The 26,394-nt window shown below is 40.5% G+C and overlaps 1 protein-coding gene across 2 annotated transcripts in view; it reads left to right on the top strand.

The window, feature by feature from the left end:
- Positions 1-16,168: 16,168 nt before the first annotated feature.
- LOC131243597 (uncharacterized) overlaps positions 16,169-26,394 on the top strand; it is a 36,674-nt gene continuing 26,448 nt past the window's right edge. The window contains exons 1-2 of one of the 2 annotated variants that reach the window (XM_058243061.1): positions 16,183-16,838; positions 17,985-18,249. In XM_058243061.1, coding sequence (XP_058099044.1) covers positions 16,215-16,838; positions 17,985-18,080 — 720 coding nt within the window. In that variant the 5' untranslated portion in view covers positions 16,183-16,214 and the 3' untranslated portion in view covers positions 18,081-18,249. Of the gene's footprint in view, positions 16,839-17,984; positions 18,250-26,394 lie in introns of those variants that run through there. The other variant, XM_058243062.1, reaches the window with a different exon arrangement.

Consider the following 26,394-nt stretch of genomic DNA (forward strand, 5'->3'; position numbering starts at 1 on the left):
AAACATGAAGCACAACCACATAAGTCTACTGAAATGAAAGAGATCTAGTATATATACAGGTTCAAAATATAAATAGGTTGCACAAGGCGTTGCCCAACAAAAACCGCAAAAGAATGTTATGTCCAAAAGAATAAAGCTGAGCCCACTGCTTAGCGATCCAAATCCTACCTATTAAGCCAATGGAGAACCGCCCATCAGCTGGAAGTAAGACAGCTCGTCCTCCTCCTCGAGGCTTACACCGCTAGGCTCCTCATACTCAGCATCATCTGCATCTAAGGGAGAGTCTGGTTGGTGTTTTAAAACATCATCCCAGAGTGGGAGTGAGTGATCAACTCAGTGGGTGCTATTAATCTTAAGTTGTAACAAGCATCAGTTATATTCTGAATTTAATGAAAAACAATTATCCATAAATACTTAATTAGTCTTATTAATGCATATGCATGATAGATGATATGATGCATGCTCTCACCACAACACTCCCTTGAGCGACTTTATCTAACGATCGCGTATGACCAACACTCCCTTAGAGCGACCTCGACTGCTGAGTCGCCAACCTAGCTAGTGCGATGCAATGATAATGTTAACTAAGTTCTTAGTTAATTTCATTCATCCAGTAGATTGAAAAAATTGATACACCCCACGATCAAATGCCTTGAATTAGTTGCGAGGCCAAGACCCCCCTAACGTGTGAGGCCAAGACCCCGTGATCCTTGATCCCGTCGGGTTTCCCATCCTCGACTTCAAGCACATGGGGAGTGCTGAGAAAAAGGGGAGGCACGTCACCCCAGCGTAGGCCGACAGCTTGGACACAGTGTCTCATTCCACCATGCCCAGCTCACGAGGCGATGGATCGGTTTTCAATTTAGTTATTGATGGGCTATAATGGTTGTAGGGTGTTCCAAGTTTCATACATATGTGAGCAATCAATGTTAACAAGCAAGATTGGTCAGTAACAGGCTCTACTGCACAAGTCCAGGCAAACACGGGACAGAAAATATCAGGTACGAACGACCCATGTAGTCTAACTACTGTCGTCCTTCTGTATTCACCCAAAAACCCATGGGTTTAGCCCAGGGTAATCCTACCAACGGGACTACCCCCACTCTCCTCATTTTCCTGACCAACCAAAGGGTTGATAATCGTCCATAATATGCTAAAAATCAGTGTTATCAATTAGCATAGGCGATGTCGTGCATCCATATTTCTCACATATAGTTCAAAATTCCTAAAAACAAGCTAACAATATTATGAAACTAAGGTGCATGTGTGGTGTGTGGGTTAGTGAGGAGGCTAAATATCCCATATATCTCATAGAATCAATTTGCACAAAGATTAATAAGGCATACATGTTATAGGCAACAACATATGAAGAAAACCAAATAAGACATAAATATGAGATCATCAATTCATACCAAATCACGTGAGAGGCAAGAGCAACATCATATTAGAGAATCAACATGGCATACAATCCTATACAATTCCAAACAACCCAACAATTCCTACAGTCTCCTTAAATTCTCTAAATGCATCACCCAAACAAACAAAATCATTAGATCTATACTATAATTGGTGCAAGGCCACCTAAGATTAATATTCCGCACCAATAAATCGTTGAGATCTCGGAAACAACCTAGGAATGAGGGCTTTGGGGTCGACTGGCCGGAATCCCTAAAGCAAGCACTTGCATATTAGAAATTCATGCCAATCCCTTCTCAACACAAGGGTTTCAAGGAAAAGGGATGAGTGATTTACCTAGACGATCAATGGAAGCGATTCTTGTGGTTGAGGTATAGGGTTTTCTTGTAGAAGAGGTAGGGGGTTGCAAGATGGGGTTTCCTTAGGCCCCACCATGATCTATGGTCTACCCTAGCTCTTCTTCACTCTTTCTATCTCCCTTTACTCTCCTTGGTTGTTGGAGAATAGTGGAAGTTATGAGGGAGAGAGCTTTGTTGTTGGAGAATGGAGGAAGTTATGAGGGAGAGAGCTTGGTTGTTGGAGAATGGAGGAGGTTATGAGGGAGAGTGCTTGGTTGTTTGAGAATGGAGGAAGCTATGAGGGAGAGAGCTAAGGTTTATTTTCTAGACTTGGGCCCTTTGGCCTTAAGTTTCCTCAAATGCCAACAATGGCCCTCTAGGACTCCCTATTGATGTTGGGGCAGCCCTAAGACCCCCTTGGCCATGAAATTTGGTGTGTAGGTGTCTCATGGTCAGATGAGGGGTCATGCAAAGTTTGAGAACAAACAGATGACTGAATATGGGGTTTGATCATACGGTTCCGATCCTTAAATGGCCCTGTGGGGTCCATTCCAGTTGTTGGGGCAGTTCTGGTGGCCCTCTAGCCATAAAAATTATAGTATAGGTTCTCCATGGCCCAATGAAGGGACATGTAAAATTTAGGAACGATCGGGTATGAGGTTTGGTCATACGGGTCCGATTTGAGATCAACGGTCACCGTTCCACGATCGGGTCCCAAAGTTTGTGGATGGGCGTAGAAAAATACATTAGACCTTCATTATAAATGTAGAAGAGATTCGATGGCTGAAAATTTTGAAATCTCAGTTTTATTTATAAGTGTCAGATTTCAATTTTGGCCTTGGGTGGGTTACATTTGGCAAGTGCCGCTAGAACGACGCGGATAATAAGTTTCTGGGTGCCCACTGGGTCCTTGGTCCGCGATGGACCACAAGCCCAGTGAGAGCTACAACTCCCTAAATTTTTTTGATTTTTCTAACCTTCCTTGGTTGCTGTATGGCCCACACGGGTTGTTTCCAAGTGTAAACAGGCTATCTGGCTTGACGGCCCGTACTTGGTCCTGTCATGACCCGTCTGGTCTATTCAATTGGGCTAATCTTGGATTAATTTATTTGTAGTACCTCACCATGAGTAGTTTAAACAAACGGTCCCGCGGCAAATCCAACGTGGACGCCCCAGGACACTGTTCTAGTTGGACGGGACGTTATATGATCCCATCCCTTAGTTGGACGAATTGGAAGGTAAAATCCTGAGATATGCCGGGCGTGCCAAACAGACCCAGTAAACTTGTCCCGGGATATAACAATCCCATGGATCTTAAACCAATCCACTGACACCATCATCATTACCTTAAAATCCATCCCATCCCTCCTAATCCCATGGGATTCGCCCGGCCAAACAGGCCTTAAGGACTTGTAGAGGAATCGGCCTCTTGTATCCATGTTCTTTTATTAGAGCCACATAATACCTTATAATTTATATCAAGTAAGACAAACCAAAATCGCCCACAACACCTGTCTTATGGAGTATATGTAATATCTACCACACAAAAAGATCAGCTTGATAGAAAACTTATATGAGCCATACTCATGTAATTAAACAATGTAAATTTTTCCTAAAACCTTTAATTTCAATCAGTGTGGCCCGTGTGGCTCATGGGAGTCCATGTTCTCATCATCCTTAATAAAATCAAAACCACCACGAAGACATTTATAAACCGCCTTACTATAATTCTTGGCTAATAATCCCAATTTTAGTTTAATAGTACATCCCAATAAGACATCCCAATAGGGGACCAACCATACTTATTCAATTTATCTCTTTCTAACCATGTGGATATGATTAGGGGTGTACATCGAGTCGAACTGAGTTGAGCTGGCTTTAGCTCGACTCGCCTCGACCACTAGCTGACCTCAACTCGAACTCGGCTCGGCTTGATCCTCGAGCCTAATTGGCCAGCTCAGCTCGGTTTGGTCAGCAGCTTGGGCCAGTTCGAGCCAAGACTGAGCCGAGTTCGCCATTGCAGCATTTTCACAAACACCTGGACTGCACTTTCAAAATCTCACTGTATTTGAGACAACAGCAATGGTTTTACAGGTATTTTATCAAACACCTTCTAAGCAACATAAAAATCAAGAAAAAAAAGGGTGTTGGTTTCATATACATACCTTCCTTGCCACCAGCCACACTTCTTTGAGTCATTTCATCAAACACTTGGTTACCAACATCAATATCAAAGTAACCGAGTCACCAAACTGGTTCGATCCGAGTCGAGTCGAGCAGGGACCAACTCGAACTCAGCTCGAACTCATTTTCGAGCTCAAAAAATCAGCTCGACTCGGCTCGAACTCAACTTCGAACTGAGTCGAATCAAGCTTTTTCAGGTTGAGTCGAGCGAGCTAATCGAGCTAGCTCGGTTCGTGTACACCTTTGGATATGATAGGGTCGATCTTTCCTATTAATTATGATGACCATAAGTACGCCATAAGAAGTTTTTAATGGTACAGCGGTCCATCGCCACTGTTTATTATGGTATAGTCCACTTGATGATTAGATTAACTACGTGTATACATAATACATACATTAAGGTTGGACGCGAATTTCCTCCCAAAGTCTCTCGGGAAGTTCTTGTACTGGAAACCTAGGTGGGGTCCACATTTTTGAGAAATCAACCCCGTCCATCCATTTTTTGAGCTCATTTTAAGACATGAGGCCAAAAAATTAGCCAATCCAGTACTCGAGTGCGCCGAAAACGTGAGTATTGTACTTCCATAGTTGAAATATTCATGGGGCCACATAAGTTTTGAATCAAGATAATATTTGTGATCTCAGTTCATCCAAGTAGGAATGACGTTATGAACGGTATGGATGGCATGTAAACATCAAGTTTGACCCAAGGATGTTTCAACGGTAGGAATTTCCCTACCCACATTTTACTTTAATGCGACTCACTTGATTATTTGATACTACTCAATTTTGGTCTCTAATACTGAAACGAGCTAAAAAAAATGATGGATGGGTAGAATTTTCACAAACATCATGATGGGACCCACCTAGGTTTCCAACGTCTTCACTTCCTGCGAAAGCCTACGTCCATCAAGGTTGGCCCCACGGTAACCCAGGGGTAAGGGGCAGTCCGTCGGAAACTGATTGGCTACTCCTCTGCCACCAGCTCGGTGGCTAGTGGTCGGCGCTCTGTGGGCCCCACCATGATGTATTTGTTTCATCCATGACGTTCATCCATTTTTAAAGATAATTTTATCGCTTGATACAAAAAATGAGAGGGGTAAAAATCTCAAGGGGAGCACACAATAGGAAAACACAGTGATTAGATATCCACCATAAAAATCTTCCTAAGGGAAAATCAAAGATCAACTTGATCCAAAACTTTTATGGCCCCCATTTTAATGGTCAACGTTCATTCAACACTGTTTCCTGTAATGTGGTCCACTTGAGATCGAGATATACCTCATTTTTGGTCTCACACCATAAAATAATCTAGAAAAATATATGGACGACATGGATGAAAAAAATACATCGTGGTGGGGCCCATTGAGCACCGACCACCAGCAATTGTCTAGTGGCAGGGGGAGTAGCCAATCCGATTCCCACTCCGTCTTGCGTAAGGCCGGCATCCCACCTAATTCGCACTCCTTTTCTAGTCTGCCTAGTTCCTTACTTAGATTCACTTACTTTGGTGGACTAGTTCAGTTCAATTCGTAAAATGACGGGAATTTGACTATACTAACCTCGAAGTTTGGTCAAATTACCTAACGAGAATTGATTTTAGATACGGGGGCTTCGTACCACATGACCCCTCATCAAAATTGGTTCACCAGTAACAATGAACGTGATGGTGACCAAGTATTTATATGCAATGATAATACATGTAAAGTGATTGGTGTTGATCGGTGCGCATCAAGATGTGTGATGGCATGAAGCGTATCTTGACCGATGTGAGACACGTTCCTGAGTTGAGGAGCAGCTTGATATCTTTTAGTGCACTCGAGGCTCTTAGGTGCAAGTTCGCCATTTTTTATTGTATCCTTAAAGTTTCAAATGGGGTACTCGTAGTCATGAAGGCATAGAGGAATGGAAACCTTTATAGGTTGATTGGAAGCACTTCATTAAGTGGAGTTGCAACATATGTATTGGATTTCACGTCTATATGTATGTGGCATACACGCTTAGGCCACATGAGCGAGCGAAGCATAAAGGTAGTTTTTGAATGTTGTTTAATTCCAGTTTTTAAAAGTATTGATTTTAATATATACGAGCATTGTATATATGGTAAACAGTTGATGTTGTCTTTTAACTCTAGAAAACATATTTGTAAAGGGCTTTTAGATTATGTGGGTTCTGATGTATGGGGGCCATCGCTCGTGGTTTTTTATGGATGATCATCATGGTTTGTCACATTCATTAACGACTACTTTAAAGGGGTGTGGGTTTAATTTATGAAAAATAAATCCGAGGTTTTCACCAACTTCAACCAGTGAAAGGCGATGGTGAAAAAACAGTCAGGGCAAAAAGTAAAAGTGTTGATGACAAATAACAGTGTAGAATTCACTTCAGGGGAATTTAATCAATATTATAAAGATGAATGGATTGTGAGACACACACAGTGCGTCACACACCAGAGCAGAACAGTGTGGCTAAGCGGATAAATCGGACTCTCTTAGAGCAGGCCCAATGCATGATGAGCAATGATAGGTTAGGTAAGGAACTGTGGACTGAAGCTGTTAACACAACTTGTTGCTTGCTAAATTGGTCCCATTCTACTGTCATTGGATGTAAAATTTTAAAGGAAGTGTAGAGTAGTCAACAAGTAGACTACTCGAGGCTGCAAGTATTTGGTTGTAAAGCTTACTCTCATGTACCATCAATTGAGAGAGATAAGCTGGACTAAAGGGTTAAGAAGTACATCTTTGTCAGTTATGGTGTGGTGTGAAGGGTACAAGCTACATAATCAGGGTCACATGAAAAATCATCCTTAGTCGCTACGTCAAATTCAACAAATGATCATTATTCCGTAAAGATGAGCACAAGGAAACAGAAAAGTTGGTTGTTAACATTCAGATAGACTGAGATAAGACACATGATGATACAGAAATGCAGACAGAGGCACATGATCAGGTAGAGCAGCCACATGTGGTAAGGAATCCACTAAGGGATCATAGGTTATCGACGAGATATAAGGATTACTCAAATATTGTATTTGCTTTCATTACGGATGAAGGGGGTCCGTTTACTTTTTAGGAGGCTCTTAATGAGTCAGATGCTGAAAAGTGAAAAGTCAGATGAATGATGAGATAAACTCTTTATACAAAAATAAGATGTGGGAGCTACTGAATCTTCCCGTCGGCCGTAAAGCGATCAGGTGTAAGTGATCTTCAAGAAGAAACATGATAGGTACAAGACTATGTTGGTAGCAAAGAGATATGTTCAGAAGGAAGGTGTTGACTTCACTGAAATATTCACAGCAATAGTTCACACGGAGAAGTTCAAATTCTGTGCAACTTATATGGGCTTGGCAAAGGCGTAAATGGAAACAGAGTGTACATAAGAAGTGATGGTGGAGCTATTGTGCAAGGTAGAATTAGAGATGAGGATAAGAAGTTATGAAGAATGAAGATTGAAGACATTGTGGAGATTATTGTTGATGTCTTAAATTTGTAAACAACACGGTCTGTATATGCCATCAAAGGGTCATCGATGAGGTGTTTATGCCATCGAAGTCCCATTGAGAAAATCAATGTTGGTTGATGAAACTTTTTAGTGTTGTTACTCGATGTCATCGAAGTAAGTTCGATGTCATCAATAGATTGTCGATGCCATTGAAGACCCATCAAAGATGCGCACGGAATTACGTAAGTGTAGGATTTGTTTCCTATTCCGGTTGTGATAATATATATATATATATATATATATATATATATATATATATATATATATATATATATATATATATCGGGTGTAATCGGGATCAGAGTAAGGGATGGGTATTATAGGGCTTTCGAATTCGTTCCTAAGGGTTTCAAGGGCATAGCTAGGGTTTGTGAAGTAGATTCGAGGCTTGTTCGAATAAGTAATACTCTATCTCTTGTAATTTTCACTTTCATTAATGTTGTGGATCTCCAACACACATTACAATGTGATGTGAGTTGGCATCATAGTCCGAAACTTCTTTGTGCGGTCGTTGAGTGTGTCCAACCCAACCCAATATAGTGTCGCTTTTTCAATGGGGCTGACCTTGATGTATGTTTTGTCGTCCATCTATTTCGCAAGTCATTTTAGGGCAGAAGCCCAAAACTGAATCATATCCAATTCTCAAGTGAGCCATAACATAGGAAACAATGGTGATTGACTATTAATTAGCTACAAAAGTTTTTGATCAAGCTGACATTTGTTTTTTTTTTTCCCTTTCATCTAGTTTATGTGACCTTATCAACCAGTTGGATAGCTAATAAATATTACTGGAACATTACCTAAGATTTGCATCTTCTTCATGTTTTGGGCTCATGCCCTAACATGATCCAAAAAAAATGGATGAATAGTGTGGATATATAATAAATATATCAAGGCAGGGCCATGGTAAGAACCGCACCATCTTAATTGTGGCCGGGGCCGCACCCGACACGCTACAACTGCAACTTGTATACTTGCATCCCAACTTACCTCACCAGGAGACTCCGTCTGCTTTAATTGATGGCTAACAGATAAAAGCGCTCCTAGAAGAAAAATACCAAAAATCTCCATACATGGCGTTGTATGTGGGAACCGATCGCTGAGTTGCAATGCCATCATAATTTGTGGCATCAATCCATTTTTCGCGCAGAGATGCTATTTATTTAAGAAATCTGCGCCATGAAAACGGTGGGCCCAGATGAAAAACATACCATACAGGTCAGCTCATCGGATAAGCCACAGTGTCAGAGAGAATGGTCCCCTGATGGTCTGATGCCCATTGTTGGTGTGGCCTACCTTGAGACTGGATCAGCCTGATGGCGTCAAATAAGACAGAAGCGGATTGGCTAGTGCTACGTCAAATAAAATGAAGACTCTAAGAAGTTAGCGAACTAGGTAAGGCAACAGCCTCACCCAAGCTAGTGTGGCCTTACCATGGGGTCTACCTTGATGTGTGTATTTTATTTCGACTTGGCCATTCATTTTTTTTCATATTAATTTAGAGCATAAGTTTAGAAATGAACCATATCCAATTATCAAGAGGACCATAGCATAGGAAACAGTAGTGATTCGCCATTATTGGGCTACAAAAGTTTTGAATTAAGTTGATATTTTTTTATCCCTTCGTTCAAGTTTCCATGAATTTATCAATAGATTAAATGACAAATAAATATTACGAAAACATTATAGTAAGCTTTAGAAAAGTTTTAAAGATAGGTGCTCATCACCATTATTTCTTATGGTATGGTCCACTTATGATTTGGATCTTCTTTATATTTGGGTTCATGTCCTAAAATAATGTATAAAAATAGATAAACAGCATACATACATCGAGGTGAGCCCACCCCACCGTCTTGGGTGAGACCGGGCTGCACCTAATCCACTCCAAAGAACCCACCCTGTAAGTCAGCCTCTGGAAAGAAAATTAGCTGAACAATACCAAACTCTGATTAGAGTTGGGCATCAGACTGAGTCGGATTGGATTGGGTCCAACTCGAACCAATCCGAACTCTACATGACCTGATCCGAACTTGATCCGATCCGGGACCGAGTTTGAGTCACCTGACTCGAACCGATCCGAAATGTACATGACCTGATTTGATCCAAGTCCAACTCGGTTAAGAAAACCGAGTCGAATTAGATTGGGCACGGTTCGAATCAGATCCCTGTAATAAAGGACCACCAGCGGGCAGGGACCGCACGGTTAGCCAGGGCGAGATCCAGAACATCCAGTGGACCGCACGGCTAGCTAGGGCAGGCGGACTAGCAGCGGGCAGTGGGCCATGGCTGGTCGACAAGCCACAACCGCACAACGAGCCAGTGCGGTCCACCACAATGAGCTATTGAGCTCCTAAAATAAAAAAATAAAAAATAAACTGGAGTGGCTGAGTAGGTCCTACCTGATGAATGGCCAGATCTGCTGCGTGGAGACTCGAGTGGCCGGATGCCGGGTCAGGATTGGGATCGGTAGACAGATCTGGAACAGGATTGGGATCAAAAGTGGTGTGCCAGGATGCGGAATGGAGTCTGAAGACTCTAAACTGGCCGAATCGAGATCGAGACCTACATTCGGGTAGAGACAAGATGAGAGGTATTTGGGGATTTAGGGTTCGGCGTGGCGAGCTCTCGGGTGCGGGTAGAGAGGGTAGGGTAAAAACATACGTGTGTGTGTGTGTGTGTGTTAGGGTAAAAATGTAAATACATACTTACTAATAGATCCGGATCGGATCGGATCCATTTGGATCAGGTTTCGGATCTTATTGGTTTGGATTGACCACGATCTGAACCCAATCCGAAAATTATTTAGATCTAAATTATCGAACTCGATTCGCACCGATCCAGGCCGTCGGTTCGGTTCGGATCGGGCATACCCAGCTCTAACTCTAATTGGGGACACTTGTTTGTTGAAATAAGACTATGAAAATTTTCAATTTTAAGAGACTTATAACCAAATAAGTGTAATTTTTCTTTCTAAACACGTGTATCATCCATCCTGCTCTGCCAGTGTGTTAAAGTTTTTCTCTTTTGAACGACCATCGCGGAGCTTCCCATGGCTATGGGCCCGACCTAGCATTCCGAGGAACTTTCCGTCACAGCCCTACCTAGCTTTCGTAGAAACTGCCCATCGCGGTGGGCCAATCCGCGTCGTCTTTTGTCTAGGAAGGGTCCAAGAAATACTCTAATCAATGGTACAGAAGATGCTTTAAAAAAGAAAAAGTTCTCAATAATCATTTTAATGTGATGATAGTACGGTCCAATACTTGAATATAAGCTACGTAGACATCACATACAGCGGCTGTAGGAATACAGCCATTCTTTTTCCACCAAAGTCTCTTGTGTATAGAAAATCTGAACCGTGTAATAGGTCAGCCACCCCACGATGATCTATCAAGTCCACTCATCAAGTGGGACACAACATACAGACTATTGTATGACTTGATAGGCCTGATTTTAATAATACGCGATGATCAATATTGGTCCAGAGTTTGAACGGAACGGATATTCTACACTTGTGAGATGTTGGCACGAAAGGAATAGATGCACGTGGAAGTTCACGAACGGCTACTGTAAGTGCTCATTGCAAAGCATCTGATTTAACATAGGCCGCAGCTGCATCGAACGAAAAAGTAATATGTGGAAAGTGCCGCGTCCCGCCAAGAGGAGGAAATAGTAATGCATGTCGATGTGAATCCCGGACACTGCTCACGGACGCGGACTGCGTCTGCCCCTGCTGTCTGGACGGACTAGGTCTAGGCAGGGCCTCTGTGGGGCCCAACGTTATGTTTGATTTTTATCCCTACCGTCTATCCATTTTACCAGTTCATTTTACGGCATAAAATAACAGATGAGGAAAATTCATGGCTCAAACAGATCACACAGTGGAGATTGAATACCCACCGTTGAACGACCATCGTGGAACCCGACCTAGCATTCTCAGGAACTTTCTGTCATGACCCCACATAGCTTTCGCAGAAACTTTCCATTACGGTGGGCCCCACCTAGCTACTGGTTGAAGGAAGCTCCTGCGAGAGGCCTTTCAGACAATCCGCGTCCTCTATTGTCCGGTGAAGGGTCGAAGAAATACTCTAATCAATGGTATAAGAGATGGTTTAAAAAAGTAAAAGTTCTCGATAATGCATCTTGATGTGACGTGAATAGTACGGTCTATCTATTTTACCGGATCATATTAAGGTATAAAATAACATATGAGGAAAATTCATGGCTCAAGCGGACCACACAGTGGAGATTGAATACTCACCATTGAAACTTCTACTTGAGAGCCTTATAAGTTCTGATGAAGCTGATATTGGTTTTCCCTTCATCCAAGTCCATGTGACATTATGAACTGGTTGGATTAGAAATGATCATTACGGTGGGCCCTAAGAAGGTTTCAACCACTGGCGTCATTAACATTGCTGCTTCCTTTGGTGTGGTCCACTTAAGCCTTGGATCCGCCAAGTTTTTAGATATATGTAATAAAATGATCTAGAAAAATGGATGGACAGCGTGGATAAAACTCCAACATCAAAGTAACCCCACGGATCTCCTACTTGGACCGAATACGTACAGGCAAAGCACCTAACTTTGTTGTTCCAGCAATCTTTCCCTCGCGACATAGGAATTTTAGGGCCGGTTTGATTTTCCATGTTACATGTAAATCATGTTAAATAAGTAATTATTACTTTTTCAACTTGTTTGGAAATATGAGAGTAATTTCACCTTGAACATCGAAATAAAAGTGTTGACTTAAATATGTGGACCCCACCATAATGTATATGATATATCTGCACCGTCCATCTATTTTATTAGAACATTTTAGAGCATGAACCGAAAAACAAGGTAGATCCAACACTTAAATGGCCCACATGAAAGGAAACAGTGGCCTTAATTCGTCCACTATTGAAAGTTATTTTCTTCACTAGGCCTACATTAAGGGTTTTTTTTTTTTTCTTATCATCTAACTCGTTCGTAGGGTCACATGGACATGGATAAAAGGAAAACATAAATATCAGCTTGATCCAAAACTTTTAAGAGCCCCAAGAAAGTTTTAATGGTAGGTGTTCGATTCCTTTTGTTTCATGTGGTATGGTCTACTTGAGCTTTAGAGTTACCTTATTATTTTTGCTCATGCCATAAATTTGGCTGGCATAACAAATGAGCAGCGTGGATGAGTAACATACATCATGATAAGCCACATTGATGTTGTAAATTTCTTAATTTAAGTGTTAGAAAAGTAAGTTGTCATGTTGGCATCGGAGAAACTTGAGCTGAAAAATCAAATAGCCCTTATGCGAAATCCATGCCAGTAAAATGGTAGGTGCCACCATGTATGTGTTTCATCCATGGTGTTCTACGGCATGAGAAAAAATATTAGTTATATCCTAATCTCAAGTGGACCACATTATAGGGAACAATATTGGATTATTGTTGACCATTAAAAACTTTTTGGGTGCCATAAAAGTTTTGGATCAAGCCGATCTTTGTTTTCTCCCTTCATCTGATTCTGAATAACCTGATCAACAAATTGGATGTCAAATAAACAATACAAGGGGCCTCAGGAGGATTTTAATGGCAGATATCCAATTAATATTGTTTTCCTGTGATGTGGTCTGCCTGATATTAATATCTTTCTTGGGATCAAGCCCTAAAATAATATGTAAAATGGATGAACATAATGGATGGAACACCTACATCATAGTGGGGCCCACAGGGCACCGTCCACCAGGCTGGTGGCAGGGGAGTAGCCAATCCGTTTCCTCGTTCAAGTACCGTACCATTTCTGACGGCAGAACGCATGGATAACCCGAATGATTCAGTCACGGAGCAATGCTTGACCGCAAGGTCTTTGGGACCACCACCATGATGCCTTGTTGCGTGGAAAGTTGCATGGTGGGGATACACCGCTATGATGCACCTGACCGGAAGCGGATTGGCTGGTTTACCACACACCAACTATATAGGTAGTGTATTGAAGTCAGCAAGATCCGTCAGTCCCATCACGAGGTATGTGTTATATCTAAATTGTCCAACCATTTTACAAGATCATTTTAACGCTTGAGACGAAAAATAAGATAGATCTACCGGTCAAGTGGGCCACACTGAAAAAAGCAGTGAAAGATTGACCAGCTGCCATTGAAACCCTTATGAAATTTATTTTTACTTTTCATCTAGGCCTCTGTAACGTTACGAACAGATCATATGGAAAATACACGCTATAATGGGCCATATGAAATTCTTAACTGTGAAAATCATTATCTCAGCTACTATTTGTGGTGTGGTCCAGTTAGTCTTTGGATATGATTATTTTTTTGATAGTATTCTTAAATCATCTCTAAAAATGGGTGCAAGGTGAAGATATATAATAAATACATCATTGTGGGTGCCACGTAACTTTGATCTCATTTGAACCGTTACTACGACTCAAAGCTCGAGACGGGTCGGCACTCATCTTTGCACAACACGTATCCACTACGCTGGTGTGTGGTACGCCAGCCAATCCCCTTCCGTCTCATGAAGGAGACATGTGGACACTTAGGAATATACACCTCATGATGCCCCTAACGGCAAGTGTACCACATGTCTGCTATGTAGCTAGTGTATCGACGTTAGGAAGTTCTATCAGTCCCATCATGAGGTATGTGTTATATCCAACCGTCATCCATTTTATGAGATCACTGTAAAGCTTAAGACGGAAAATAAAGCAGATCTAACGATCAAGTGGACCACACTGAAAAAAGTAGATTGAACGCCTGCCATTGAAACCCTTTCAAGGGACACAGAAGTTTTAGATCAATAATATAAAATTTGTTTTTGCTCTTCATCCATATATCTTTAATCTTATTAACATATTGGATGCAAAATAAATGATATGGTGGGCCCTACGAAAATTTTAAGGGTGAAAATCATTATCACCGCTGCTATTGTTGGTGTAGTCCATTTGAGCTTTTGATATGATTCATTTTTTGTTTAATGCTCTAAAATGATTTCGAAAAATGGATGAATAGTATGTATATAATAAATACATCATTGTGGGGCCATGTAACTTTGATCTCATTTGAAACATTTGTACAACTCAGAACTCGAGGAGCATTGGTGCTCGTCTTTCTCACGACACATATATATCTACACTGGTGCGTGGTACACCAACCAATCCGCTTCCGTCTTATGAGGGAGACCTGAGGAGACTTAAGATGCAATTGCAAGTAATGCACGACTGAAGGTCGTTGGCACCACCACCATGATGCCTTGTTGTGTGGAAAGTTGCACAGTGGGGATACATTGCTATGATGCCCCTGACTGGAAGTGGATTGGCTAGTGTACCACACACCATCTATATATATAGCTAGCGCATTGACGTCAAGTTCCGTCGGTCCCATCATGAGGTATGTGTTATATCCAAACAGTCCATCCATTTTACGAGATCATCGTAAGGCTTGAGTTGAAAAATAAAACAGGTCTAACGATCAAGTGGACCACACTGAAAAAAGCAGTGGGGGATTGAACGTCTACCATTGTAACCCTTTTTGGGTTCATAAAAGTTTTGGATCAATTTGAAATTTGTTTTTCCTCTTAATTCAAGTTTTTGTAACCTTATGAACAGATTGGATGGAAAATAAATGTTATGGTGGGCCTTACGAATTATTTAACGGAGAAAATCATTATCTCTGCTCCTACTTGTGGTGTGGTCCAGACGATCTTTGGATATGATTCATTTTTTGGATAATGCTTTATAATGATCTCTAAAAATATATGAACAATGTAGATATAATAAATACATCATTGTGGGCCCATATAACTTTGATTTCCTTTGAACCATCTGTATAGCTCAAAGCTCGAGGAGCGTCAGTGTTCGTCTTCGCACGACATGTACCTATCGCAGCTATATAGCTGGTGTGTGCGGTACACTAGCCAATCGGCTTCCGCAGAATAAGTGCGGCCCACTACATTAATATATTTATTTTATATATGCACGGTTCATCTGTTTTGCCTGATCATAGATCTTAGGGAATGAGCCAAAAAATGAAGAAGGTCCAAATCTCAAATCTCAGGTGGACCATACTATAGGAAAAACTGTGATTGAATGCCATACTGGTGAAAACTTACTAGGGCCCACTGTAATGTTTGGGAATTGTTTATTTGACACCTATTGATAAGGTCACATGGTTAGTTTTGAACTATGATGTAATGTGTGCCAGAGATCTACATCATCAATTAGATGAACCTTTCCATGGTGGCCATGGGCTTAAAAATCAGGCCAATCTATAAGGTAGGTGGGCCACACCATATACACCAATTGAGAGTAGATGCACCCCCACTAAAACATTCATGATTGTTTATGGGGCCCATGGAGATGTGGATCAGACATCTAATCCATCCATTGTGTGTGTCCCACTTGGATGAGTGTTCACACTAAATTTCAGGCCATTCCAAAAATCAGGTAAGCCCTACTAAGCGATTTAGATGCTTTAGGCATGATTATACATAGTTTCAGTTTGTATGGACCACCTGAGTTTCAAATACGTTTGATTTTGGGACATCTCATAACCTAAAAGGAGACACATGCACAAAATGCAGGGTGTGGATGTCCAACACACATGAGGTGGGGCCCACAGATCTTGAACTCATGGGTAGTTCTCATAAGGTCACCTGATCATATACACAGAAGATTCCACGAGGTTGATATCTGTGGGCCCCACTTCGATCATTTGCCCACTAACACAGCCCTATAAATCAACACTAACACAAGACCACAGCCCAAAGTCACCCACCCAAACCATGGCATCCAAGCTAAGCTTAAAACTTGTCCTGAACAAGAACACAGGGGAGGTTTTATTTGGAGAAGCTGGAAAAGATTTCATAGATTTTCTCTTCAGCCTCCTAGCATTGCCAATTGGGTACGTTTCAAAGCTCCTCACAAAGCAACGCATGGTAGGATGCGCTGGAAGTCTCTATAATAGCTTTGAAAATCTCACCGTTGATTACATGCAACCCAACTTTGATAAAAATACCATCATCAACCCCAAGACGTCTATTCCGATGAGCGATCAGAATCCTCCCCTTCTGTTGCAAGATGGTGCTTCCACCACATCAAAGTACTACTCATGCTGCGGCTACCGCAACTACAGCAGTCACTACTTCATCACAGATGTTAAGGGCACGGTATGTTCATCCTGCAGCCAAAAAATGGATCAGGAGTTTGTCTATGTTAGTCCTAAAGTTGTAGCATCGGGATCAGACGGTGGAGGAGGGTGCGTTAAGGGTGTGGTGACTTACATGGTGATGGATGATTTGGTGGTGACGCCCATGTCTACCATATCAAGCATTTCTCTACTCAACAAGTACCAAGTCAAGGACGTAAGTGCACTCAAGGAGAAGGTTGTAGAAGTAGGCATGGATGAGGTATTGCATCTCTCTTACTCTATAAGTTTGTATATATACGTCCATCGATCAGCAATCCAAACCGTTGATTCTATGGACCTCATGCACCAAAATCCATAAATTGGATGGAGTTGGACGATGAGGTTGGGTTAATGTTTGTTTGGACAAAATTTCTAGTGTTACATAGAGCCCCATATGTTGTGCTTGGAAGATATAATTGTGGAACTCGTCTTACATGCTACAAAAAAACCGATTGCATATGTTAAGAGTCTCACATGCTTGCTCAACATAAACATGGTGGCCCCAACTGAAATGGACTTATATGATGTAAGATGCATATTGAATTGAATTGATATAGACCATCCATCATGTTGTTCTCACCGTTAATTTTCAGCCATCTTCATTAAATAATCTTAATCTTGCTATTTATTTTTTGAAAACACGGATGGTCCATACTGATCATGCTAGAAAAATTTCGTTCCTTGATATAATCCAAAATGGAGTATGCACATCCCTCATGTCTCTTAAAATTTATGGGGACATTGGGAAAAACTAACGTTGTAACAATATCCCATATTTATTAAATGACACATAGCATGTGGTCTGCCTCCAACTTGGTGTTAGCTAGGCCAGAGAAGGGGAGGAATTACGTTATCTATTATGTGAGTGGAACTCTAAACTCTATTCAAGTGAACTATTTCACTACGAAGAAGGAACTATTAAGCGTAGTATTTGCTTTGGAAAAGTTTAAATTCTACTTAATAGGATCTAAGATTATCATTTTTACTGATCATGTGGTACTAAAGTACCTTTTTTTAAAAAAGGATGTCAAGCCACGTTTGTTAATATGGATCCTTTTTATCCAAGAGTTTGGCATAAAAATACAAGATAAGAAAGGAGTAGAAAACGTAGTAGTTGACCATCTCTCTCGCATCGCAAATGTGAAAAATTCATGCAATTAAATGATCATTACCTTTTTAATGTGCACTATTTTGCTACATCGATTTTTGCAACCCATAGATAATTAGCATTATCAAACTAAACTTAGGTCACACTTGTACCCACTAATACTCCTATAATATTGATCATATCATGTGGGATTTAATATTTATTTAATTTTATCTCATTAGATTTGATGCATGATTTATTTATAATTCCACTTGTTAGGGTTTGGATCTTTTAAGGGCTTCCTTGGAGTCGAAGACAGTACTCACTGACGTCTTTGGAGAGAAGCCGAGAGAAGTCAAAGAATGCGCAGCTTAATGTAAAATAGAAGAAAAGATAAAAAGAGTGTGCACCTAGCATCTCCTATTGTAAATTGGTGTTGTGTGGGAATCTTATGTCCATTTTCCACCTTGGAGTTTCCTAATAACATTAAATGATGCTGAGAGATGTTAGTTATAAAATATATTTATATGTACTTTTCTTTTTATACGTCTTTGAAGAACATTTGGTTGAAAATGTTTACGGTGATAAAGGAGTACTGCAGTTTGAAGTTCAGATTGATCATAGTAGTTTTGAAAGTGCATTCTTAAACCACAGTTTTGTTTCAATGTTCAAAATAATTTATATGATGAGACTTACTGTAGATGGATGTGATACCCCTCTTAGATTCAAAACCATGGCCATTTCACTCTTTTCATATATAGGCCCTAACGCAGTTTAACCCCATACCTGACTTGGCTCAATCCTATAAGGCCAGGGCCAACCTTTTTAGCCTGATCAGGGCTAGGGCTAGGGGTATGAGTGGGGTAGGGCCAATTCTAGCCACGCTCTAGCCAGGCCCATTCCCACCCCTAACTATTGAGCCACTTGATAAAGTATTAGGATACTTGGACCATCCGATTGAGCCACTTGATAACGTATTAGGATACTTGGACCATCCGTTATGTTTGTTCTAACTCTTGCATGCCAGCGTAAAAAAAGAAGATGGACATCACTAATCCAATCAATCAATTTATGATAAAAATTAAAATAAAGTTTTTTGGTAAAAAATTAATGATATTTTAGAAACTAAAAATAAATAATATTTTGAAAATTTTCTTATTTTTATTTCACGAGGTTTGAGAATTTTTAAAATTTTAGAAAATATGTAATCATGATATATTCTCCCCGTTGGTTTTTTGGAAACGGATTAGCCACTCCCCTGGTGGTCGGTGTTCTGTGGGCCCCACCATGATGTATGTATTTCATCCATTCCGTTCATCCATTTTTACTGATCATTTAAGTGCTTGATCTGTAAAGTGAGAGGGATATAAATCTCAGATGAACCACACCACATGAAAACAATAGTGAGTGGATCCAACATTAAAATCCTCCTAAGATCCAATGTACTGTTTATTTGACATCCAATATGTTGATTACGTCATACAGGCCAAGATGAAGGGAAAAAGCAAAGGTCAGCTTGATCCAAAACTTTTATGGCCCCCAAAAAGTTTTTAATGGTCGACATTCATTCAACACTGTTTCCAATAATGTGGTCCACTTGAGATTGGGATATACTCATTTTTGGTCTCATGCCATAAAATGATCTAGAAAAATAGATGGACGAGCATATATGAAACACATAAATCATGGTGGGGTCTACAGAGCACCGATCACCAGCCATTGGCTGGTGGCAGGGAGAGTAGCCAATCTGTTTCCCTTACCCGGGCTGTGTGGGGTCCACAGATATGTCCCTAACAAATCCACCCCGTCCATCTGTTTTGAAAGAACACAATACAACGGGTATAAAAATCAGGCAGATCCAAAACTCATGTGGGACATACCACATGAAACAGTTAACTTGTTCCGGACATCTCCGTGGCCCCACACAGCCCCAGCAAAGGTACATCTCCACGCTGGGGTCACAGACAATTCGCTTCCAACACCGCAAAGATAAACTTTGTAGACATCACATACGGTGGCTGTATGAATACAGCCGTTCTTTTTCTGCCGAAGTCTGTATAATATTAGTGGGACACAATATAGGCCTGATTTTAATATTAGTCATGCTCACTGTCTACCCATTGCAGAGCATCTGATCTAATATGCACCGCAGCTACATCGTACCGCCTTTAAAATAATTTAAAAAAGGAAAAGAAAAGGAAAAAGAAAACGATACCTTGCCAGAATACCGCCTCCGATGGTAAAGTGAATAATTAAAGGCACGCATGTCACCACCTATTAACCCAGAAACAGATTACCTACCATCAAAGCACCACAACCATTAGGATATCTGTGCCGTTAAAACAGTAGATCTCACCACGAAGATCATCCTTCCCAAAAATCAGGCTGATCCAATCTCAAGGTAGGCCATACCAGCAATGGTCATCAGATCATCAGGGGACCATTCTCTCTAATGTTGTGGCTTATCAGATGAGCCGACCTGCATGGTATGTTTTTATCTGGGCTACCGTTTTCACGGCGCAGATTTCTTAAATAAATAATATCTCTGCGCATGAATGGATTTATACCACAATGTACGGAGCGTGCCGACCATTCTTTTTAAAATGAAAATCTGGTACGTTCTCTTTCTAAAGTGCTTTTATCTGTTGGCCATCGGAGTCTCCTGTCGAGGTGACTTCTCCGTGGAATTCCTTTGGAAAGACGGTAAACATCGAGGAATTTAGTTCTAGCCGAAGGAATAAGAAAACAAGGTTGCCCTTTATGTCGGACCGTACTGGGTACGGCTCTGGCCACCGAAGTCGGACTGCTTAATGAGTTATTCAATACTAGGGGTGTACGTCGAGCTGAACCCAGTCAAGCTGGCCAGTCAGCTCGGTTCGGTCTGGGTCGGGGCTGGCTCGGCCACTAGCTGACCTCAGCTTGAACCTGGCTCGGCTCGGTCCTCGAGCCCAATCGGTCAAATCAACTCAGTTCGGTCAACAGCTCAAGTCAATTTGGATTGAGTTCGAGCCAAGTTCGAGTTGAGTTTGCCTGTGCAGCATTTTCACAAACATCTGGATTGCGCCTTCAAAATTTCATTGTCTATAAAATAACAGCAAATTTTTTTCATGTATTTGATCAAATACCTTCCAAGCAACATAAAAATTTAGAAAAAAAAAAGGTATTTGTTTCATATACATACCTTCCTTGCCACCATCCACACTTCGTTGAGTCATTTCATCAAACACTTGGTGAGCAACATCAATATCAAAGTAACCGAGTCACCAAATTAGTTCGATTTGAATTCCATTCTAGCTGGGTTCAATCTGAGTCGAGTCGAACTAGGGCTAGCTCAAACTCGGCTCAAACTCATTTTCGAGCTCAAAAAATAAGCTCGACTTGGCTTGAACTTAGCTTCAAACCGAGTTGAATCAAGTTTTTTCGAGTTGAGCCGAGCGAGCTAATTGAGCTAGCTCGGTTCGTGTACACCCCTACTCAATACGCTTTTATCGTACCAAGTAAACTATGCTTTGCCTAATGTGAATATATTTGATTTATCCACGCCGGTCATCCTTTTTTTCATCTCCGGGTTGATATCAAAATTGAAGCATATACTAAGCTCAACTGAACCACACCACAAGAAACAATTCGAATAATGATTTCCATCATAGAAACTTTTGCACAGCCTACAGTTATGTTTATTTATCATCCAACATGTTCATAAGATCACATAGACATGAATGAAGGGAAAACACAAATATCAGCTTGATCAAAAACTTCTATGACCCTCAAAAATTCTTCAATAGTAGACGTTCAATTAACACGGTTTCCTTTGGTGTGATCCTCTTTAATTTTGGATATGCTAATTTTCTGTAGTCAAGCACTAAAATTATCTGGTAAAATTGATGGACGGAGCGGATAAAATACATATATCACAGTGGGCCCCATAGTTTACTCAATACTCTTAGTGTACTGAGCTAATCGGTACGCAATCCGCTTCCCTGGCCACAACCAAGACAGTGCGGTACTGACCATGGGTCCGCCTTGATATATTTATTCTATATCTGCACTCTTCATCCAATTTTTTCGGATCACGTTAGTACACGAGCTCAAAAAAGTAATGAATGGTTAGCATCATCAAACTAAACTTAAGTCCCACTTGCACTCACCAATAACCCACAATATTGATCATATGATATGGGATTTAATAATTTTATTTAATTTTATCTTATTATATTTAATGTATGATTTATTCGTGATTTTATTTGTTAGGGTTTGGCTCTCCTAAAGGCTTCCTTGGAGCCGAAGACAGCACACAATGGCATCTTTGGAGAAAGTGCATGTGGTGTAGAAATATTGCAACATAATCAACAAGCATCTCCTATTGTAAGTTGGTGTTGTGTGGGAATCTCATGCGCATTTTCTACATTTGGATTTCCCGACAACATTACTGGATGGTAGGAGATGTTAGTCATAAAATATTATGTTGTTCTTTTTTATACCTCTCTAAGCATATTTTGTTGAAAATATTTATGGTGTTTATTATCTTTAATAAAAAAAAGAGTGCGGATCCTCTGTTTCGTGGAAACAGCGAGCAGCTAAATCCAATATTATTATTGGTCCACGTCACTGTAAGTGCCACATCACCGGCGTTTTTTAATATATTAAAATAATTTTACAATTTCAGGAAAAGTTTAACCCGTTAGACGGTTTCCTCTGGAAATCGGATTGCATATCGATTACGGTACGCTTTTGCTCTTACCGTTAGGTATTTAGTCTATCTCGGCCGTCCATCCGTTTTTCCATCTATTTAAGGGGTTGATCCCAAAATTGAACTGTATCCAAAAGTCAAGTGGATCATACCACAGTAGACAGTGGGGATAATGATTTCCACCGTGGAAACCTTGCTAGGCCTCACAGTGATGTATTTGTCATCCAACCTGTTCATAAGATCATACAGGCATGGATGAAGAGAAAACACAAATATAAGCTTGATCCAAAACTTTTGTAGCCCCCAAGAAATTTTCAACAGTAAACGTTCAATTCAATTGTTTCCTATGGTGTGGTTCATTTGAACATTGTATATGCTTCATTTTTTGTCTCAAGCCTTAAAATTATCTGGTAAAATTGATGAACGGAGTGGATAAAATACATAAATCATGGTGGACCCCACAGAGTTTACTCGGTACCTAACCTAGTGAGTTACTACGAAATCCATTCCTTTCATTCAGGGATTCAGCGCACGGGTTGAGTAGTGCAGTTGGACTCCTACCAAAGTTATGTCACCTTGTTACATGGGTCCCACCATGATGTATGTTTTGTATCCACACCATCCATCCATTTGGAGAGATCATTTTAGGGCATGAGCCATGGAATAAATCAGATCCAAAACTCGAGTGAACCCTACCACAAAAAACAGTAAAGAGAGTCACACCCACCATTAAAAACTTCTAAGGGTCACAAAAGTTTTGGATCAAGCTGATATTTTTGTTTTCCCTTCTTCGATGTCTGTGTTAACTTAGGGCATGTTTGGCCGGGTGACTTAGGAGAGAGTAGGAGGGATGGGATGGTAAAATCCCAGGATATGCCAAATGAGCCAAACAGACCTAGTGAACTTATCCCGGGATATAGCTAGCAAACCCATGGATCTTAAACCAATCTACTCACATCACCATCATTACCTTAAAATTGATCCCATCCCTCCTAATCCAGTTCAGTCTGGGGTGTGTTTGGATGGATGGATTGGAAGTGATTGGAAGGTAAAATCCCGGGATATGCAAAATGTACCAAACAGACTCGTGAACTTGTCCCGGGATATAGCAATCCCATGGATCTTAAACCAATCCACTGACACCACCATCATTACCTTACAATCCATCCCATCCCTCCTAATCCCATGGGATCTGTCCGGCCAAACAGGCCCTTAGACTCTAGGGATTTTTATTTAAGTTTTATTTGGGGATTCAGCGCACAAGTTGAGTAGTGAGACTCGCTACTAAAGTGATATCAGTTGTTATGTCGGTCCCACCATGATGTATGTTTTGTATCCACATCGTCCATCCATTTGGAGAGATCATTTTAGGGCATGAGCCAAAGAATGAATCAGATCCAAAACTTGAGTGGACCCCACCATAGAAAATAGTGAAGAGAGTACACTCACCATTAAAAACTTCTAAGGGCCACAAAAGTTTTCGATCAAGCTGATATATGTGTTTCCGCTTCTTTAATATCCGTGTTAACTTATGAATAGGTTAGATCTCAAATAAAAATCACAATGGACCTTAAGAAGGCTTCAACAGTGAACGTCACTCTCCTCACTATTTTCTATGGGGGGTTCACTCTAGCTTTGGATCTACCTCATTCTTTTGATCATGCCCTAAAATCATCTCTCTAAATGGATGGACAGTGTGGATACAACACATACATCATGGTGGGCCCCACAGAACTTGGTGGCGTCACTTCAATAACGAGTCTAGCTACTCAACATGTTGATAGCTAATCCGCCTCCAATTTCTTTCTACTAAAATTTAATTAGGTCATGTCATCTCACGACAATTTTATAAGATTAAAAAATATTTACAAAATTTGATTGATTAGCAAGGAATATTAACTGCGACTTAGGATGAGTGATATCCGTAGAATCCTCACCGTGGGCCCACCTTGATCTATGCGTTGTATATCTACTCCATCCATCTGTTTTCTCATATTATTTTAAGACTCGACTTGAATCGGTACTTGTGATATGGTTAGATTCAGTCCGGATTAGTCTAGGCCAGACTCGGACTCGGATCGGGTTAGGCATGCTGGACTCGGTACTGAGTCAGGTCAAGTGCGGGTCAAGCCTATTTCAAAACCAAATTGAGTCGGGTCAGCCCTAACTCGGTTTGAATCGACTCGATGCCCACCTCTAACCATGATGGTTGTTTTTTTATCCACATTGTTTATCCATTTTACCCACTTACATCAAGGCATGAGTTTAAAAATAGATAGATCAATATCTCAAGTGGACCACACCATATAAAAAGTGGTGATTGAACACATACCATTATAAACTTCGTAGAGCCCAATGTAATGTTTATTTTCCATCCAACCAACTGATAACGTCACAAAGACATGGATGAAGAGAAACACAAATATCAGCTTGATCCAAAACTTTTGTAGCCCCCAATAAATTTTTAATCTTCTAATCATCGATGTTACTTATGGTGTGGTCCACCTGAGATTTGGATCTTCTTCAATTTTGTGCTCGTGAACTACAATGATTTGTAAAAATGGATAGAAGGTGTGGATAAAATACATACATCATAGCAGTGGAGCCAATAGAGCTTTTCCAATAACACATAGTACTGCAGTTGGTGGTAAATGCTACCAGTGTCCCCTTTGTTAAAGCCACTAGTATGAGCAAATAGTAAGTGGCTCAAGTGGGCTATATTATGATGTTTTTTTGAAAAATCAACCTAGACCACAAGGTGCGTCACCTCATTTTACGCCACAGGCCGAAAAAATCAGTTCTATCAATAATTCAGGTTGACCACATGATTGTAAAAAGTGTATAGACAATCCTCGCCTTCCAAATTGTTTCCATTAGTCTGGCCAAAGTGATTCATGTATCGGTATGATTTTTGAAAAAATGTTTTTTATTTTATTTTTTAATAATCTAGTTGTTGAAGTGGATTTTGATGTAAGTATAATGTTTGACACTTTAAAATAACGGGTGGACATCTCTCTCCCAACTATTCCCTTTAGTGTGTATCTCTAGGCTTAGACTTAATAGCCAGTGGCTATAGTGGATATTACATAAACATCCCAGTGGGCCCCGGAAAAATCAAGATCATGCCCTATACAATACACACACACACACACAAACTCTCTTTTACAATTGGAGAAGTATGGGGTATTAAATTTTGAATTTTTAGCAGGGGCCCACCATGATGTGTACGCAAAACCCATTCTGACAATTAAATGTGTAATCATTTAGGCTCGAATTCAAAAAAATTAGGTCAACACGAGATTCATTGAACCACACCAAAGAAAATATTTGGAAGAGAGACATCGACCCTTGAAATTTATAGCACCCGCCATGATGATTATATAAAATGGACACATTAGTTTATCGAATGGAACCCCATCATTTTGTGTAATGGAACCTTATCACATTGTCAAATGAACCTGTCACTCTGTCTATTGAAACCCCGTCATTTTATTTGAAAAGCCGCTACTTTATCTGGTGAAATCCTGTCACTTTGCATAATAACATCGTCACTTTTTCTAGTGGAACCAAGTCACTTTATTCGAAAACTCATCATTTTATCAAGCAAAACCCTATCAATTTGTCTGGTAACCCCATCACTTTATCTAGTGGAACGTCATTACTTTGTCTAGTGGAACCTCTTACTTTGTCCAATAATCATGTCACTTTTTCTATTAGAACCTTGTCACTTTGTCTAGCAACCATTTCACTTTATCTAGAGAAATCCCGTCACTTTGTCCAGCAACCTCGTCACTCTTTGTAAAACCTCGTCACTTGATACAGTAGAACTTTGTCACTTTGTCTTACTAAATAGTCCTTTTGTTTTGTAGAACCTCATCACTTTGTCCAATCACTTTGTCTAGTAAACCTCGTCACTTCGTCCAACAGTCTCGTCACTTTGTCTAGCAACCTCATCACTTTGTCTAGTGGAACTCAGTCACTTTGTCTTCTAGTCTTGTC

The sequence above is a fragment of the Magnolia sinica genome, chromosome 4 (genome assembly GCF_029962835.1).
Source record: "Magnolia sinica isolate HGM2019 chromosome 4, MsV1, whole genome shotgun sequence".
Taxonomy (NCBI): domain Eukaryota; kingdom Viridiplantae; phylum Streptophyta; class Magnoliopsida; order Magnoliales; family Magnoliaceae; genus Magnolia; species Magnolia sinica.